At 36.1% G+C, this 20,284-nt stretch overlaps 1 protein-coding gene across 1 annotated transcript in view; it reads left to right on the forward strand.

The window, feature by feature from the left end:
* LOC121296591 (dynein heavy chain 9, axonemal-like) overlaps nucleotides 1-20,284 on the forward strand; it is a 117,402-nt gene that overhangs the window by 68,401 nt on the left and 28,717 nt on the right. Inside the window, exons 51-59 of the mRNA XM_041222301.1 lie at nucleotides 1,275-1,394; nucleotides 2,529-2,717; nucleotides 4,029-4,264; nucleotides 4,564-4,686; nucleotides 5,186-5,390; nucleotides 8,700-8,864; nucleotides 11,008-11,148; nucleotides 13,141-13,311; nucleotides 14,140-14,262. Coding sequence (XP_041078235.1) covers nucleotides 1,275-1,394; nucleotides 2,529-2,717; nucleotides 4,029-4,264; nucleotides 4,564-4,686; nucleotides 5,186-5,390; nucleotides 8,700-8,864; nucleotides 11,008-11,148; nucleotides 13,141-13,311; nucleotides 14,140-14,262 — 1,473 coding nt within the window. The remainder of the gene's footprint in view (nucleotides 1-1,274; nucleotides 1,395-2,528; nucleotides 2,718-4,028; nucleotides 4,265-4,563; nucleotides 4,687-5,185; nucleotides 5,391-8,699; nucleotides 8,865-11,007; nucleotides 11,149-13,140; nucleotides 13,312-14,139; nucleotides 14,263-20,284) is intronic.

The following is a 20,284-nucleotide window of genomic DNA, read 5'->3' on the forward strand; positions in this document are numbered from 1 at the left end:
AAATCTTTTCAAAACATGATTTCTGGTACTACACCAGGTTAAAAAAAAAAAATCAACTTTTAAAAAATTGCAACTCTTATACAGGTAGTGTTGAACAGCCTGACACTGTCATTACAGTGTTGCCTTTAGCTAAGTTAACTATGGCTTGGTTTACATACAAAAATAAAAATAGGTCTCACCTTTTTGTCACACTAATTTGATAGTGCCTTTTGGGAGATTTTGGGTTTATGTGTTTTCTTTTAGGGAGAGGATTTATCCTTCAAAATTCAGACAACCAATTAATATTAAAATCTGTGAGGGTATATTTAAATGTTTCTGTCTGTGTTCCAGTTTGGCTTTGCGTGACTACTGATATCGTGCAGCTTTCTTAAACTGGGTTGGCATAATGTTTTCAGGTTGTGTTCAAAAACTGCAACCAAAAAAATTAAATAAATGGTTAATTATATAAAACAATATCCAGTCATATTGTTTAGTAGACTGCTTTTTCTAAATACTGGTAGTAAATCTACAATAGCCTCATAATGTTGTAATAATAATAATAATAATAATAATAATAATAATAATAATAATAATAATATTATCCACAAGGACAGTGCAAGTCTATCGCTAGTAGAATGTTTTTTTTTTATTGTGAATTCAGTATACTGGTAGCCTACACAAGTTTAACACATTTATCAGTAGATTGTAATCCACCTGAGCATTTTTGTAGCTTTGCAGATGGCAATAATTTGAAACGTTGAATAAATGGCGTCACCATACCAATTGAAGAGGTCTCTAAACCCCTCGTATGCTTATTGCTTTTCTATTTGGTCAGAAAAACTTGTCAGGGCTACTTTCAGCAGATCTCGATTAATACAGAATTGCTCAGTACAGCCTGTGGTTATAGTAGAAAATTGGGTGATGGCGTAAACAAAGCCTATGTGTTGGAGTTTGTGTTAGAATTGAGGTTGCTCCATGTCAATGTTATCATATGTGTCTTTGCATGCAGTGCATGTTAAACTGGACATGTGATTGTACAGCTTTAAAGTATAATACTCAATTTTAGCACTAGGTGTTGTAATGCTGTTCTTAACTGAAAGGTCACTAGGAAAAATGTCAGCTGGTGTATACTGAATTCTGCTGGTGTGTACCACTGCCGTTGACCAGTGTTAAGTAATCTATACAGTATATCTGTGACTGTCTCTGGGGGTGCAATATACAATATACTGAATATACCTGTAGTTTATTCATCTTTTACATCTTGAGATTTTGTCCTTGTTTTCACTTTTTAAAAGGTCCTTAATGAGAATTTGGCAAAGCTGACAGCCAAGTTTGAGAAAGCTACTGCAGACAAACTGAAATGCCAGCAAGAAGCAGAATCCACTGCATTGACCATCTCTCTCGCCAACCGACTGGTGAGTTTAGAATGTATTAATATAAAAGCATGAGAAGGTAGACTGATGAGTATCAGATTTTCTTACTTACCTCTAAACATGGTTGAACCTTGTATAACTATAGGTATCAATCAATCAATCAATCAATTATTTTTATATAGCGAGCCATTTGATCAAATTAAACCACCGTCTAGACCCATTACCTGTTACACTGGTATGGAATGGCCTACCAGGACTATGCATGGACACTACTGATCTAGGAGATTTAAGTAAAGCAACAAGAATGCAAACTAAAAGATAGACAAAACAGTTTCAAGCACTGACAAACTACAAGGCAGACTCAAAGCATTGCAAAACAGGCATTTTAAGCTCCTTCAGCACTGCAGATCTCTGGGCATGTTGGTCTAGGAAGAGAACTCCAGGCCATGCTGCAGACAGCTGTTAGTGTAACGTACTGCAAGCTGTTAAAATATACAGTTGGAGATGGAGATGGATATGATTACTTTGCCTTGATAATTTTTATAAAAACATCAACATGAGGCGATTATTCTCCTTATTCTTTCTTTCATCTATTGTGGTGCTCAGGGAAGGAGCTTGATCTTCCTGTCTGTAATCCATAAACAAGCCTAACTCAAGCAGATAAGAGCATGCCTGCCCTAATGGGACCACTGTCTTAGTGGTTGAGGGACCAGTTAAGCCTCCATGCCCAATCAATCCGCATCTCTCTTTCATTATTTTTTTACTCAACACTAATTGATTTGAAGATCTTTAAAATTCTAATGAGTTTGGATATAGTTTTTCAAGTTTATGCCTTGATGTATCTTGCAATGAAGCCAATTAAAATGTTGGAGGAGATGCTGCAAAAATTAACATTTTAATTACTAGAAATTGGAGCAAGGTGCTGTTTGAACTGTGGATTACTATAGGACTTTTACTATAGGACTTTTACTATAGGCCTCTTACCATAAGTGATGTCACGTCACACAATTTAAACAGCCAGAACAACAGTATATAGCACGCAGTGACCTTTCCTATACAATAAGAGATACCCTATACACAACTTATTAACTTAGGCCTTGTTTCATACGTTCTAGTTTTGTAGCAGGAACGTTATTGATTAATATTACAGTTTGTTAAACAACCCTTGCTTTCTAGGTTGGAGGACTAGCATCAGAAAATGTGCGTTGGGCAGACGCAGTTGGAAATTTCAAAAAACAGGAGAGTACATTATGTGGAGATGTTTTGCTGATCACAGCGTTTGTGTCCTACTTGGGATATTTCACCAAGAAGTACAGAGTTGAATTAATGGATGGGTCTTGGAGGCCATATCTCAATCAGATGAAGGTAAGTTTTGTAAACCCAGTGTTTAATCAACCAAAAAACAATCTATTGTAACTAGATATAATGGGGGCTAGTATTGATCTACACAGTGGCAGATCTAAATATCACAACTGTTTAAATATTAAAATACTGGCAAAGACAAACACTGTACATCTTACATTGTTCTAGATTTTGGTTTTCACAAAGTCCATGTCTTTTAATTATTTAAAAAATGGTGGTTTTTAGAAACTCTTTTTTTCAAAATGCAACCACACTTTTCAAACATATAGCTGCAAAACAGTTAGCATAACTTGTGGAAATCATTAAAAAGATGACGTGTAGAAATCGTTCAAAAAGCAGTTTGTTAATGCCAAATTCAGTACATAGTGCAACGCTTCATTTGCTTAACAGTTCAAGTTTTACAGTTGGTTAAGTTTTAATTTGCATTTCATTTCCAGTGTTTATGTTCTGAAAGGTCATTACTAATTTCCTTGTGTTTTCAGAAAGCTAAAACAGACTACTCAGCATTACTTTCAAATCAGAATGCTGGAATGTTAACCTTTTAGTTTATCTTAACCTTTTATTTTATAATTATATAAATGATGAAACTAATTGTAAAAAAATGTAAAAATAAATAAATAAATAAGCCCCAAAAGGTAAACCTATTTCAATTGTAATCATACCATGGCTTTTTATTAAGCATTAAGGCACAACCCTGGGTTAACATGAGATAATCACATCACTAAATATATTACAAAGGACAACACAAAGCCTTAATGCCCTTATTCAATGTTTTAAAACAGATATTTTTCAAATAGTTTTTTGCATTTTATTTTATTACCTCAATTTGAAAATATACATGGACTGTTGAAAAACTAGTTCTTTGAAAAAAAAAAAAAAAAAAAAAATCATAATAATATTGACTAATACTGCGCTGTACTGGGAAAATGCATAATGCTACAGAGGGTGGTTGTTTTCCTAATTACTTTCCATCTTACAAATGACCCACATCGTACAGGAGCAACAAAAATAACATTTCAGCAAAATCTGGGAGCAGAGTGATTGCTGAGCTAATGTAACTAGTTGTACATAACTTTCTGTTTCAATGGTGTGTAAAAACTTTTAAATAAGCAGGACATAACTGGGAAAGCAAGAAAGGCTGGTATACACCAGTACTGTACAGTTGCAGCTTTTGTGGCAGCAGCCGGTAGTCCTCAAGAGATTCATCTACCACTGGCATGTTGCTAACCGACCACACAGTGCATACTCCTGTAGTTATTAATGGAATGTCCTTCAAATATGTAAAAGTGGCATTATCATACCATTTGTCTTTAGGTGCCGATTCCAGTCACTCCTGAATTAGACCCCTTGACAATGCTTACTGACGACGCAGATGTTGCAGCCTGGCAGAACGAGGGTCTTCCTGCAGATAGAATGTCTACAGAGAATGCTACCATCCTCACCAACTGTGAACGCTGGCCTTTAATGGTGGACCCACAGCTGCAGGGAATCAAATGGATTAAAACCAAGTATGGAGAAAATCTCAGAGTCATCCGGATTGGCCAGAGAGGGTAAATACAGTACCTAGATCATTAGGTTTTTTTGTCCATGGCAAAAATTTCAGTTTTCAAGAGGTTTATCAGATGTGGCACCTGTAAATTCATGGCACTGTGGGAATTAACAAGAATAATCTACTTGTTAAAAAAAATAAATAAATAAATTTGTTTATTCTTTTAAATCAGTTTTATCTACGCATTAAGACTCAGCACGACTTGCACATATTCAGAGATTCATGCAGTTCTAACAATGAATGCATACCTTGGGGACTGAGTGAATGCAATGATCTCTTGGCATTCTGATTTTTCAATAGCTATCTCGACTCAATGGAGAGAGCCTTGTCAGACGGGGAAGTGGTTTTGATTGAAAACTTGGAAGAGTCGGTCGATCCAGTTTTGGGGCCACTGTTGGGTCGTGAAACAATCAAGAAGGGCAGGTAAGTCATTTCTGAAACCTTTTCTGTTTGAATGATGTTAACCCTCCTAAATCTGTTCAGACGCCACACCATTATACTATTGCTGACTTGCTTTTCTTGTAAAGGTTATATTTTCCAGGTTAAAAAACACACGTAAAAGTAAAAGGGAAATCAAGAAAATATTATTCTACCCAGTGTTACTCTGGTATGGAATCTGCCAAACTAATGGAAATATGAAATACTACAGTAATTTTTGAATTGCAGCTTGTACTTTGTGTAAAACACACATGGATTACATCTCTTATAACATGCACCTCCTGTTCCTTTTCAAAGCACTATATAGAATACTCTTAGTATACTGTACACCATTATATATTGATTGTAGCATGCAACTTGCTATGTAACACGCAGAAATTTAATAACATGCAGTTGTTATATCTTTTACTTACATTTTTTCATTTCTAATAGTTGACTCAGGAGGATACTGTTCCTGACCCTCTTTATTTTCTCTCACATTCAGGTATATGAAGATTGGAGATAAGGAATGCGAGTACAACCCCAGTTTCCGCCTCATTCTACACACCAAACTGGCAAACCCCCACTACCAGCCCGAGTTGCAGGCCCAGTGCACCCTCATCAACTTCACCGTCACCAGAGAAGGACTGGAGGACCAGCTGCTGGCCGCTGTGGTCAGCATGGAGAGACCCGATCTGGAGGAACTCAAGGCAAGTTTCAAATATGAGCCAATGTGCATGTCCCTGCAGGGATTTCCTTAAGAACTAGAGATAAATAACTTCTCAGTGGAGTATTGACAGTAAGGAGCAAAAGTTAGCTCCTTGTTCCTGACTGTCATTTCATAAATGGATTTAGCTGTGCACAAAGCCTTGTGAGTAATAAGGAAATGTAAGGGTTGTTTTTTAAATGAAGCATTTAAAGTTGTTTTCTGTTAGGGATTTTCCCCAAATAAATGCTCTCCCCAAAACGTGTAACTTTTTTTTTTTTGTCCTTCCTTTCACATCTACAAGTCTTTTCAGAACTACAATACAAAGTTCCCAGATAAAAAAATAAAATAAATAAATATTTATTGTAACTTTGAGATGGCTTGAGATAAGTGGCAAGATATGTAATTACATAATAGCTGCAACATAGGGGTGGCTGCAGTGGGGTTGATAATGAAATATTTGCAATATGTACACCCTCACACACCCACATTTAAAATTAATCTTCTGTTCTCAAAGCTCTAGATATGGGAGAGATTACATCTTGCAGAGGGGCTTTGTAAAAGTCCATTTACCACAAATAATTCTAAATAAATAGCCTGCTTCTTTTTTGTGTTACATTTGGAAAAATAGTAATGCCTTTTTCAAGCTGTCTATCATATCATATTGTTTCCATTGTTAGGTCATCGGTGAATCACTGAATTGGTTTTATTTATTGCGACAGATTTAGCAAAGCTGCTTTTCATTATCTTAACAACCAAGGGCTTTATTATTTCAGTTTATCTATCTCTCCTTCTCTCCTGGGGGCTCAGAAATAATTTAGTACAGAACTTGGATTTGCCAGTGGCTTTGTTTCAGAGATTTGGTTGCTGATATTTTGAAATTTCAGTCTGTGCAGGTCAGAGTGATTTAACAATGAATTTCCATTTTTCTATTCTTCTTATATAGCCAGCCTTTAAATAAACTGTGTTGGCTGATTTCATCCGAGGATAAATCTGCATTCATAATGCCTTGCGATTTGTGAATCACTGTTCCGTGTCAGAATCCCCCCAGCAAAATTCAGTATTCTGTATTATAGTAAAGGATGATGGTCTAATTAGAGTCTCGGTAGGAGGAAAGAATAATTCTGTGCAATTCTATATCTTTTTAATTAGGCTGGAGAGACATTAGGAAGACAACAAGTACAAGGAGTACCTTCTATAAAACAGTGCCTTTGTAATTTTATAATTGATTTGTGCACAACGGCTTTTGTGGTCTCTGCAAAAACCAGAATTGTGACATGCCAAAGTTTTTTCAGAACAGTTCTGTAGGACATTCTTGCACTTGCTCATAGTGAAATACAATATTTATATTTGAAAATAAGGTATTAAGATTGGTCATATTCAACAAAAGACCCACAATTGTCAATTTAAATCATATTAGTAAAATCCTACTTTGTTATTAATGCTGCGCCCGCATAACTTTGAATATTATGTGACTCTTGTGACATGCATCTCGATGGACACACTATATGAGCATTGTAACCGAAGAGCATTTTAAACAGGGGAGGGGATGGGGGGCACACATAACAACACACATCTGACTAAAATACAAATAAAATAACTCCCTCTCTATAATGCACATATAGTGAAGCAAAAATGTAACTTTCTGTGAATTAACCATGTTTAAAGAAAGCATCATGTAATCAACGCTATATTTCTTACCAAAAAAAAAAAAGAAAAGGTAACATTCCCACTTATGGATCATTTTTAATTAGCAGTTTTTAATCTATAAATATCCTGGCTAAATGGCGGTCGGGAGTTCAGTTCGAAGAGACAGACAAGCAAACCAAGTGCGAGAAGGAGAGCGGGTCGGGAGAAGAGGGAATGAGCTCACCCCAGTTTCGGCTGCTGAAGCAGGGCTGAAGGAAAGCAGCTCCTCTCGCAGCAAAAAAGTTAATACATTGGGAAAGATAACCACGTAATAGGCCTAATATTTATTTAGTTATAAAATTCTAATTCTGAATAAGATGTCTGTGTTATACTGCCAGCACAGCTTTTCTTCAGTTCAGATACTGTATCAAAAGGGAGAAACAGAAACGGAAGTTAGACTGATAAGTTGTACAGTTTGAATACTGGTACTGTATTTACTGTAGATATATTGCATGAATCACTAGTATAGGGAATTGGGGAACATGGTGTAAGAATGTTATATCTGAGGCGCGTTATAACCGAGAACCTTATAGCGAAAAAGCACTGTACAACCAGGTAGTCTGCTGCCTTACAGTAATGCAAAGCCTACACAGGCGGTGTGCTGTTGTTTCCAAGTTGAATATTAATTTCACTGTGATGACAGACATATGATCCTCTTTTAATTCCAATCACTGTTTGCAGCAGATGATTCATTGATTAATTTCTGGCCTTTTTTTTAAAACGCACAATAAGCCATTTCTAACGCACTGCCCCAGTGCAATGTTAGATTTGGATTTTGCTTTTTGTCATCAGCTCTTGGACTGATAAAATCTTACGCTCAATCATTGCTCAAGTAAGTTGATATCTGTTTCTGTTTTTTAAATGGTTGTTAAAACCTTTATCTTGTGGGAATAACAAGACACTGCTGGGCCACATTATTCAGACCTGTCTACCTATGGATTTTTTTTTTTCATTAAGGGGCAATGGTAGTACAATCCAATGGCAGCTACACTGGTGTTGAGAAAACCGAGCCAGTACGCTACTGTATGTGTTCCAAATTGATTGTGTTGCCATTGCTGTTAAAGCCATGGTCTCCTAATAGGACTGCTACGGATTCTTCAAGGTCATTTATAATGGTATTTTAATAACATCCCAATGGTGTTTTTCAAACTTGAAAAGAACTCTGAAGATATCAGACAGTAAACACATTTACTGTTGTGGCATCTTTTCCTTAATTTATTTTACTTTTTACAATGTCAATGCTGCAAGACAGAACTCTTTAACTAAGAACTGTTTAATCAAATATTGCACCAGTTGTTGAATAAATGCAGTGTTTTCTGCCAGACACTTTCTTTCAGTTTTATAGGTGCAATCACCCAGGAAGGATCAGGTGGTGTTTATGTGGCTGATGTCTCAACTATGTAGCAGTCAATCAAAAATTGAAAAGTTTTCCAATAAAGATTGCAATTCTGTAGTCTGTAATACAATTTTAAATCATCTCATTTGCATAGATTGATCAGATGGGAAGCCAGTCATTTCAGTTATGAAACATGTTTGTACTGATAGTTATTTTTTTTGGCATTAGAAACATAGCGATATCATTTATTCAACACACTCAACACACCTCTATATTTGTGCTTTACAGTCCAACCTCACAAAGCAACAGAATGGCTTCAAGATCACTTTGAAAACGTTGGAAGACAACCTGCTTTCCCGTCTTTCTTCTGCCTCTGGGAACTTCCTGGGAGACACAGCGCTCGTGGAAAACCTGGAAATCACCAAAAGGACAGCTGCCGAAATTGAGGAGAAGGTAAATATGTGCTGCTTTGTAGCCCTGATACAGCACTAATGTTGAAGGTAAAGAAGTAATAACTAAAATTATTAGTGCTAGCAACAATATTCCTGCTCCCCATGTCTTGTGTTGATAGTTTTTTCTTATTCCTCTAGTATTTTAAGAACCTAAGAAAATTGACCAATGGCCTTTGACCCCTTAATGCTCATCCGGTTCCTAGTTTATGATTGATCCCCAAACTTTGGCAAGTCAGGTCTTAAAGGATCCCAATGGTTCAGCATCAACAAGGCGATTTGGTAACCTATCCCTGCTGCTGCTTTTTTCTTCCTGAATCACTGCAATGGTCTAGCTGCAAACAAATCATGTGACTTGGATAATGCAGCAGTTTAACGACAATATTGTACTGGAAATATAGCTACCTTGAATAAAGCTACAAAAAACACCCAAATATTCTCAGTACTATAAAATGGGAACCAGTAATAAATACAATAAGAGGGCATTTTTAAGCACACCTTGAAATGGTATACTGTACTGTAGGTAAGCTTAACCCACACATTTGGGTTCTGAGAAAGGGTACAAGCATTTTATTTTTTCTAAATAAAGAATATATATCTGGGATTGTGTTTACCAGGAGCTGCTGCTAAAACCTGGGGGTTGTTCAAGAAACAATTAGATACTGCCCTGAAGTTACGAGTGTGCTAGCAAGGGACAAGTCTCAATTGACACAACAGCCTCTTCTCATGCCCAATATCTCTTTTTTTTTTAATGTAGCCCATGTAGTTGATTTATGTAATGGAAAGGTGAACATTCATTTTTGTTGGATCTGTAACACCTGTTGCTGAGTGCAGCCTCTGTAGGAATTTCAAGGAACTCAAATGACAACACAGTTACTTTTTGTTTCCTGGCAAGGGGACTGACTATTTCAATTCCTCAGAGAGATGTCCTGCCCAGTGGCCTACTTTAAGTATGTTGTTACCGTTGTTAATATTATTGTATTGAATATTTCAGAATATTATCATATTTTAAAAAGAGTAAGGAGCGTCACATTTCAATGTATTATTCTATTATTTTACTGTCTCCTTGCAATCATTTGGTACAGCTCAGAGATTTCAAATACTGTCTTTTTTAATTGTTCAGGTGTTTAAACCTGAGTTCGTTATTGTTGATGAACTAAGGAAGATCCTGAAACTGATTGGATTTAATGGCTTTCTGTTGACGTTTGTTCCTTTGCAAAGTCCACAAATTACATTTTGATTAAAAGTATCTGTGTCAAGCAAAGCTTTTATCTCAGAATGCATTGCATCAATGGCTCTCAGCAGACTTAATTTGTATTGAGAAGAGAGAGGATGGCTGCAACATGTAATCGATAACCTTTCAGAGTGATAGGCTGGACAGGGGGGAGGGGGTAAACATTTACTCGAGTGTATTACTTACTTGCAAGCAGTACAGTGATGAAACTGAATCAGGTCGGCATATCGGCACAAATTCAAAGCATTATAGAAAAAGGTCAGTACCGGGAAATATACCTGAAAAGATGGATACCACAAATTGCATCACCATTAATCATATACCTTTTTTATGATTGCAGGAGCTTGTTTGAAAAATAGCAACACATGTAATATGCAGCTCACATGTTTGTTTGAATGTGTGCCCTGTAAATCATTGCTGTATCTCTTAGCTGCTGGTCAGTTTCAACTATGATGACCAAGAATACACAAAGTCATGTTTTAGGAGGCAAACCAACGTTTCTGAAGGCTTTATTATTGAGGCATGGTCATATGTATGTCCTGAACATCTTGCAGCCTCAAGTCTAATCTGTCCTGACCTGTACCTCATTGAGAGTGTTATGGCAGGAGTTTTGGTTTAATCCCTAAATGTGTGCCTATAGATTGTGTGTGTGTGTGTGTGTGTGTGTGTGTGTGTGTGTTTGTTATATTCACAACTTTGCTAATAAACTCCTATATCTGAATTTTATGATTTATACTTGTATTGGGTTCTCACATTTCAATTGCTTAGTGAGATGCAAAAAATGTAGCGAGAACAACTTTGCGTCTCCTAACTAATTAACTAACTTATTTGTTCTCCCCAGTAAGATATTGATGATAAAAGAAACACTCCTGCTACTTGTTAAAGAACACTTTCCTGTGCTGTTTCCTTCCAGGTGAAGGAAGCCAAGGTGACAGAAGCGAAAATTAATGAGGCGAGAGAACACTACAGGCCTGCAGCCGCCAGAGCATCTTTATTGTACTTCATAATGAATGACCTGAATAAAATCCATCCCATGTACCAGTTCTCTTTGAAGGTACCCTTATTAAAGGCCTACCGCTTTACTAAGAAAAGCCCCTGGTGGACTTCTCTTTGGCAGATATACTACTTTAATAAGTCATTCGATTCTGTTCTAATGGTGCTTCTAACCATTTTCATGTACTATGGGTATGTTTGTTAGCTTACTTGTTTTTAAGTTATTTATTTGTAATACATGGGAAGTTCTCATAAGAAAAAGGAAAAGGTTATTGATAGCAAGGATCCCCTGAGATTTTACTCAAAGTATTCTTACACCAAAGGTGTGTGAATCAGCAACGTGCAGTTTAGACCAGTGGTTTTCAACCTTTTCATCTCCAGTAGCAGTTTCCAGCAGGGACCAGCAGGTGTACCAGTAACTAAGTGCAATCTTAAATGGCTGTTGTAAAACAGAGACCTACCCCAGAGCAACCACTTTCTCACTGAAAATGTGACACATCATCTAATCATTTGACAAGAGGAGTTCACCACAATCAACAAAACAGAGAAGCTGCTTTAGTTCCCCATCTGTAGTGGCAGTCCAAATCTGCTGGAAAATATGCAAAAAACTGCGGAAATTTTAAGTAGATATCTGCAGAGTGTTCTGCAGGGCATCTTATGTGTTTCGTATTTGTATTAATAATGGCTTATATAAATATAAATCAAGAAAACATAATCATATCAAACAATGTATGGGTTAAGTACTTCCAATTTTAATATCATTTTAATAACATTTTTGTCAGTAAAACCTTTAGGAACTGTCAAACAAAAACATCACATCACATGAGACTTCTTATTGGGCCACATTTTCAAAGCCTTAACCCCAGTCTTTTAATTAACTCCTACTTTATGAATGAGACAAAGCATCTGTTAATTTAACAAAACTAGAACCAACAGTTAAGTTATATGTTCAGGTCACTTTAGCAGTCTGTTTGTGATGCTTATGATGACGATGTAATGGCAGAATGGCAAATCATTGGAAGACTGAATTCTGCGGACGCCTGTGAATTCTGTGGAATCCTGTGAATTCTGTAGAAGCCTATGAATTCTGTGGTTTCTGAGGAATTCTGCTTTCCGCAGATTTGGACTGCCTGTACTCATAAGTAACTTTGAAAGCTTACCTGTCACGTACCAGTACTAGTACACGTACCACAGGTTGAAAAGCACTGGTTTAGACCATTACAAAACTGTCCACCGTATTCTTTAAGAATAATCCATTGTGTGGCCTTTGTTGCACAAAGCAATTAAAAACCCATGATGAAAGTTCTCAATTGCTTTTACTTCAATTTATACAATTTGCTAGCAGCAATATCTCTCAAGGGCAGTGCAGTGGCTGAGTGTATTCCTGTTCACATGTGTGCGGATGTTAGATACGGACTTTCAAATGCTGTCTGTGTGGCCTTCTAAGATCAAAGCATCATCTGTTGATATTTTGTAAACATGTGTTGACCTAGTTCACCCCGAGCTGCGCCTCAACCCAATTTAGTTGGCGTCTCTCCTGCCTGCATAGTAATATCGTACAAAAGCTGAGAACTATACAGGCAGCAACAAATTCTTAGACACCTTTCCTAATATTTGCTATACGGTACTGTTGTCCAAATTACCCATTTTATAATCACTCTCTTTGTATGTGTTTATTTTGAATGGTATTATTATTATTATTATTATTATTATTATTATTATTATTATTATTATTATTATTATTATTATTATTATTATTATTATTATTTTTGCCTGTTATATAAAGCCATTTTTCTGTGTCTGACTACACCAATGTTTCTCAAAATGGGGTAACAGAAAGGTTTCAAGGGGGGGTTGAGTGATGCCACAAGCAGACCCACTATCTATAATTGCTACCAAGCAATACAGCAGGAATTTTAACCAAACCTAACAAGGGGTCCCGAGCTAGAAACAATTCTAGAACCACTGAACTTCAGAGGGGACAGAAAGGAAAAGAAGTGCCTTAAAGCAGGGTCTGCAACACTGAGTGTCTGTTGTTTCTGTCGTTCTCCAGGCATTCAGCGTGGTATTCCAGAAGGCTGTGCTGAAAGCCCCTTCAGATGACACACTCAAGCAGCGAGTATCAAACCTCATCGACAGCATCACCTTTTCTGTCTTCCAATATACAACACGAGGGCTGTTTGAATATGATAAACTGACTTACACAGCACAGCTTGCCTTCCAGGTACATTCTGAAATCATACTAATTACTTGCCAACCACAAAGCTTAATTTCCAGTAGAGGGCGAAGTGCAGTGCATCTATAGTATAACTACAGTATAGTGGGGTTCCAGTTTTACTGGGGAGTTGAGGGACCACACAATCTACTAGAACCACCCATGATAAAGAACTGACATTTGAGATAATTGGGCATATAGCGCTGTCTTCTGGTAATTGAACTTCATACACAGAACATGTTCCACACATGAATGGTGCAATGCTGCTGTATTTCAGTGGGGCTTTTTTTTTTTTTAATTCAACACTTCTATTTAGTATTCAGCGAATTACATTATAAGTGAATTTTATAGTAAAATGGTAATTTGAGCAGAATTTTCCTTTAATCGTTGTTTAAAACAAGTTTGTGGTTTTGATAAACTCAGTTATTATCAAAGCAGTAATTACTGTTTTCTATACCATTGTGATTATTTAGATTGAGTTCAGTAATATCTTCCAGAATAATTACATAAACTGAATCAGTAGCGAATCATCAAGATACTGCTTCAGTAAGTAAGTTACTATCTTCCATATAATGGTACGACCCTGCACTAACTATATCTTGTTTAGAGAGAACATGCCCTACACCAAGGTGATGCCAAATACAGTCAGGTAGACAGCAATTTATAAACTGGCCAGGCACTGAGTGTGTATTTTTCTGTATATTCCACAACCTGTTATGCTTATTAACATACTGCATTTTCTATTTGATTTGTAAATAAGCAGCATAAAGATGACAGGGTTTATTGTATATAACCCCTGTATATGTAATACTCTTTTGGATGTACCTTTTCATACAGATATTGCTTATGAGTAAAGAAATAAATGCAGTTGAACTGGACTTCCTCCTGAGATATCCAGCCCAACCCGGTCTCTCCAGTCCAGTTGATTTCCTCTCAAACCAGTCCTGGGGTGGAATCAAGGTAATCTTATTGCAATGCATAGTGTTGTTTGAAGTAGAGCAAAATATGAGTGAGAAATCCAGTAAAGGGCCCTATTGACCTAAATGGTATCTGATCTAGAGTACCAACGCTGTTTAAATCATTAGACAAAAAGACACCAAAAAAATACCTGCAGACACTGCTATAGTTTACAACACAAATATTGACTTAAATTAAATAGAACCCAAAGTTATACAGGGTCCCAAATAGGTGTCAGGGACCTGTGTAGGGCTAAGGGTTCACTCCCAAAGAACCCAGACACCAGATAATGCAATGTTTTCAGTGGATCAATGTAGTTACATGATCATTGCTGTAATGTGCTTGGGGTTATTTCAGTAACACTACTGCTTTCATATCTGCTGTATAATGGAGTCCCTGTCATTGATATATTGTATGAATATACAGCAAAAGGGGGAATTCTGAGAGAACACACTTACAAGTAATAGAGCTTGGGGTCAGTGCTTGATGCAGAAAGACAGCATCTGTAATAACAGTAAGGACTTGTTTAACTGTTCAACCCTTCTTATCTGTCCTTGCGGGCCATCACCCCCCAAATCAATTAGTCAAAAGCACTGAGCCCTCAACTGATTTGTGAAAGTGCATTACATCCCATCAACTTATTCATGGGTTACCGTGTTCCTTGCAGGGGTGGACTTTTACACTGATAGTACTGTAAGGCTTATTTGACCTACACACTATAACATACCGGTGTAGTGGAGGGAGGGAAAGAAAGCTCCTAGACCCCCCGTGAGCAGTCTCGATTTGAGATGTAAAAGTATTCTAAAACCCATTTTATCATGCTATTCAATGCACATTATAATTCTGAAGCTTAATATTGCCGAGCTACTGCACTTGTCAAAACAAGTCTCTGTCCTTACAGAATGTTAAACTTGTTTGTTTCCGTGCAAATCAGCTCACGTCTGGGAACTTTTTTTAAATACATTTCTTTTTTCTTTTTTTTTTTTTTTTACCTCCCTCGCAATTAGTGGTCATGCATCTACCAATTACATAAACAAGGATAATTAAACACATCTAGGAGCTATATATTTTAGGTGTTATTCCTTTCTGGTAATTATTTATTGAGATGTTACCTTGGGAATAGAACTTTAAAGTTGATTGGATGGTGAAGCATCCTCTGGTTCTTCTTGTTTAATTAAACAAGCTCATTTAGAATGAGTTTAAGTTCACAAGGGTTTTAATGCTGCGCACTGCTATTCAGCGTTACATTATGAAACACAGTTACTGCTGGGTGTTTATTTGATGTTGCTTACTTTTCTGATTGAAATTCTTTGCTTCCACAAAAATGTGTTGGAATACATTATTCAGAAAGCCAAAACAAGACTGTAAAGGTAGGATTTTCCAAAGGTCGGAAATGACGACTCCGGTGTTAATCAAAAAATCGGTTTGTAGCATTGATTTTGGCATTTTCAAGTGGTCGTTACGCCTATTTCATTATTAATTAATTGTCCTAATGCGATGTAAAATTATGTTGATTTACGAAATAATGTTTCTAGCTTAACAAGCAGTGCTTCTTGCTACTTTTACTCTTTTCAAAATGGCTGCTCTAGTGCACTGATAGTGTCAGTATTCCCAACATTGTCAAACAGGTGACACAGCAATAACAATCCATAATGTGGTACAGAACAGAAAAGCCAGAGCACTATTTTTTTTAATTGCTCTTCCTGCAGTCATTTAGTGGACCGATCTCAAACCCCAGTGCACTGGAGAGCCCGTTTTGAAAAGAGAAAATTTGAAACATACTTTAAAGTTATAAGTGTAAAAAGTTGTCAGGATGTTAATGAAAATAAAAATGACAGGTACATTATTTAAACAGCTGTAGCACCACGTGGGGACTTTAATGATGTATATTTTCGAAAAGCTGCTACTTACTCTTTAAGCTTTCATGATCTCTTAGATGGATTGTCGAGGGTTTATAGTTGATAGATGAGTTGAGTTAAATCACTGAAACGATTGAGGCATCGTTGATTAGAGACTGTTTGCGATAACCATCCTGTGGGAGATCTTGAATATTAATAATAATATTCTTGGGTCAAGCAGTAGCAAAAACAGGTTACAAGCAATAAACACTGTTTGGCGGTAGCTGCATGTTGAAATGATCCACTTTCAAGCTGGAAGAAAATATGTAGTCCTTAATTAAAACCTTTTAATTCACAGGGCTATGTGAAGAAAAAAAAATGCATTTGCATAACCCTATTTATAGGGTTCTCTCTATGAACTGTGATTATGCAATGGATTTGCCAGTCATCATTTTCTACTTTCCTAATATTCAAGGATTTCTAAGGCATTAAATGGATACATATTGTTTTGTTGTCTCTTGTTTAATAACGGTAGGAAACTTGTTTGTATATTTACCTCCAGTTTCATCTCAAACTTTAGCAGTAGTTTCCACATAAACATGTTCTAAATAACTTTCTCTCATAAGCAAGTAGTATATTAATTAATTTGTTTGAAAAAAAACAGTTTGCAGTAGAAATGTTATAATATCAATGCAATTAGTAATGCTAATTAGGTACTAACAAAGATACTAGGACATGTAGCAATTACATTTTTTTCTGCTTAATTAAAATTGACAAAAATGAGATGCAGAAGTGACAGGACAAATTGAACAGGCATATTTATCTTCAACAGGCACGGCATAGTTGACAGAGTCAACTAACATCACACTGATGCAAATATAACATTGATTTTTTTTTTTTTCTTTTAAAGAAAACTTACTTGGTAGATTTTAGTTTTCCGTTTCATCTTCACTGTCAACATTTGGTGTTGTGCAAAACCTAGAATTCTGCCCATATGCCTCTTTTTATAATTCAAAACAGGACATTTTTGGTTTCTATAAAAACAATTGTTCATAGTTAGAAATTACCTAATCACTTTTGGGCATTTACCACATGCCACTCTTGCCGTTACAAAAATAACATAAATCCTAACTAATGTGTTTTGTTTTTCTAAAAATAACAGATGCATCTGTTTAAGCAGGTAAATGGTATTTAAATATAATTGATGGATTTATTCATAAAACACTAGTGTGGATTTTACAGACCTTCTAATATATAGTATGATTCCAGCCCTTAGCATCTAATTAATTGCATTACAGGCAAAGGGAAATGTATTATTCATAAGTGGTTGACAATAAACTAATGAGAAACACAATATAAAACACTAGAAAAGAGTAAGTAGCTTCAAATTACATTTTCAGGTTTTTTTTTTTTTTTCATTCTGTGTAGTTATTGCAGTTACTCAAACATTGCAGTTTTTTCCATTTCTAATATATTTTAACCCTTTATAATACAATGGCATTGAATGGTCCTGGCTTATACACAAAAACTGTGTTGATCTTACCTATGTTACTGATGGTTTTGGTGGCTACTAGAGCTGGAGAGCTTCTCTTGAATCCATTACCTTATCACAAATTAAGTACTGTCATACAGATTGATTAAACACTATTCGAGTAAATGCAGTAAAACATTTAAAAATGAACACTCAAAATGATTGGAACATCACAAAGAAGTTTGTGTACATTAAAAAAATATACATGCAAATTGAATTTTAAGTTGCTTTAAAATCTATAACTAACATCATATACTGTAGCCCAGCTTAAAGCGTAAGTAGCAGGGTTCTGAAAAATTCTACATCCCCAGGTGGTGCTACAACTGTTTAAATAACGTACCTATAATTTTTATTTTCATTGTTAACAGCCTGACAACTTTTTACACTTAAAGTGCCCTGGGTTTTTTGTTCCGTACCACATCACGCTGTATTTTTCGGAACCTTGCTACTTGCTCTTTAAGTTCCAGCCGTGAATTAAACATTCATCTGACTTCTTAAGTGTTAGCAAGAAATGTAAGAAGTTTGCTGTTTACTGATGCCCTGCTGTAAGTGTTTGTTGGTCCCTAATGACTAATAAATAATTGTGCTCATGTGTTGTTTACTTCTGGTTGTTTATACCAATACACAATATTGCAGAAAGAAGTTGGAAGTACAGGATTGTGGTCCTTTTAAGCAAAATAGTGAAAGAAAAACAAGTAAAACAAGAAGAAAAAACAAATGCACTCGATCAAGAGGCTGGGGCCTCTGTAGCGCCCCTTATGCCCCTGAAAGCCAGTGAAGACTTAATTTATGTATTAGATATAAACTTTGTACAGTACATAGCTACACAAAAAAACACACACTACATATAATTGCAGCTCATTAAAAGCAAATCTCTCTGTATTATAATAGGGAAAGATAACAGGAGTAATTTGACACTGTCGCACCACACACCCTTAGGGAAATATCTGAAGTGTTAAGCCAGTAAAATACAGATAAATTGGTGAGTGCTTTCTCAAAAATGCAATAAAATAATATCCAGGGAGGAGGTTGACTGCTGCATCAGCTGAAAAAAAAAAAGTTTACTCCATGTTGAAAATCTGGAAAGGAATACTGTTAACTTGTACAGTATAGCCATTGATTTTATCCAGCTGCTGTCAGTGGCAGAGGAAGAGGAAGATGGGCCCTGGTGCAGGACCTTATTGTGGGCCCCCCTTCCCAAACGTTAATTTAACCCTTATTTATAAACATCGAACACACCAAATCAAGTGTTCAATATTGAACTGTGTTTAATTGTCAGAATGTTAGCATGTATGGAACAGTACGTAATAAGAAAATTTTCCACTCACCTATTTTATTTTTATTTTGCGTACATCTTTACGTCCAACATTGCACTATGTGTTATAATCATAAACAAATAGATCTAATCACCAATGCTACCAGGATTCCCCAATTCTGCGATCACATAAATGATTACAGAATTCACAATTCTTCACAGACATTTGCAGAAATTGTCTCGTATAAGTAACTGTTTTTTTTATTTCTTATTTATTTTTTATTATCTATTTTTATTATTATTATTTTTAAATCAGAAATACAGGCATGTTGATTTGCTGTAGTTTATTTTGGTGCTCGCAGCAGCACCCAACAGCTTCCATCTAAACTACAGGATGAATCGTGCACACAGAATATAACTGCAAATGACTGTGCTGACTAGTACCCCAAAACCTTCCATGAAGACGTGCCTCATACCATAAAAAAGTCAGGATAATTATATAAATAGTCATGCCTGTTGAAATGAGGGAGGATAGAATCTGAATTACCGGCACCGCACACCGGCAGTTACAGTGATACAAATGTGTAACATCTGCAAATATAAATCTGAAGGATATTATCATTGCTGATAAATAAATAAATAAAACCTTTGGAACACCTCCGGGGTGCGTGGGTCCGAGTGCAGCTGCACCTGCTATTGCTGCACCACTGGCTGCTGTCAAATCTTTGATAGTCAGGGGGAAGATGTCAGTGTGGTGCAGCTTAAAGCTTCAGTGTCGGTTTTCACTGCACCCATAACCTTTTATGTTGTTTTCAATTGTTTCTGAGTAGTTCTTATTAAAGATACTGAAACACTGGTTTTATTTTGTCTTTCTGTCTTTTCACCTCAGTTCAGGAGGTGTTATTCAGTTCTAGTTGCCTGTTGTAGAGGTATGAAACATTGTCTAGATCAGCTAAAATGTGTTTTCTAGCAGTACGCTGCTGTGAACTTGTTGGTGCCGGTTCTTACTAATAATATATTTTGGCTGATCTAGCCTGCTTTGTCTATGGAAGGCAACTGGAGCTGAAGAGCAGCTTCTGAAAGTGTTATTTAAAGCAACTTTCTCAGTAAGAAGCAAAGCCAAACCCACAGTTTTAAGAAAGTGTAAGCAAATGTATTCATAATAGTTGTTCTTGTGTTAAACTATGTAAATCCTGGTGTCAATTATATAGAGGATACTCCATGTATCTTTCTTTTTTACTTATTATACTAGGTCAACTTTTAATGCAAAAATGATTATGTTCAATTAGAGCTTACCTATATTGTGCACAGAGCAATGAGTATGTGTAAATATAATCCAACCTAAAAGAACCACAGCAGCCAAATGTATAATGTGATTTTAGTATCTAATTTAATGTTCAG

Source organism: Polyodon spathula, chromosome 21, assembly GCF_017654505.1.
Source record: "Polyodon spathula isolate WHYD16114869_AA chromosome 21, ASM1765450v1, whole genome shotgun sequence".
Lineage (NCBI taxonomy): Eukaryota > Metazoa > Chordata > Actinopteri > Acipenseriformes > Polyodontidae > Polyodon > Polyodon spathula.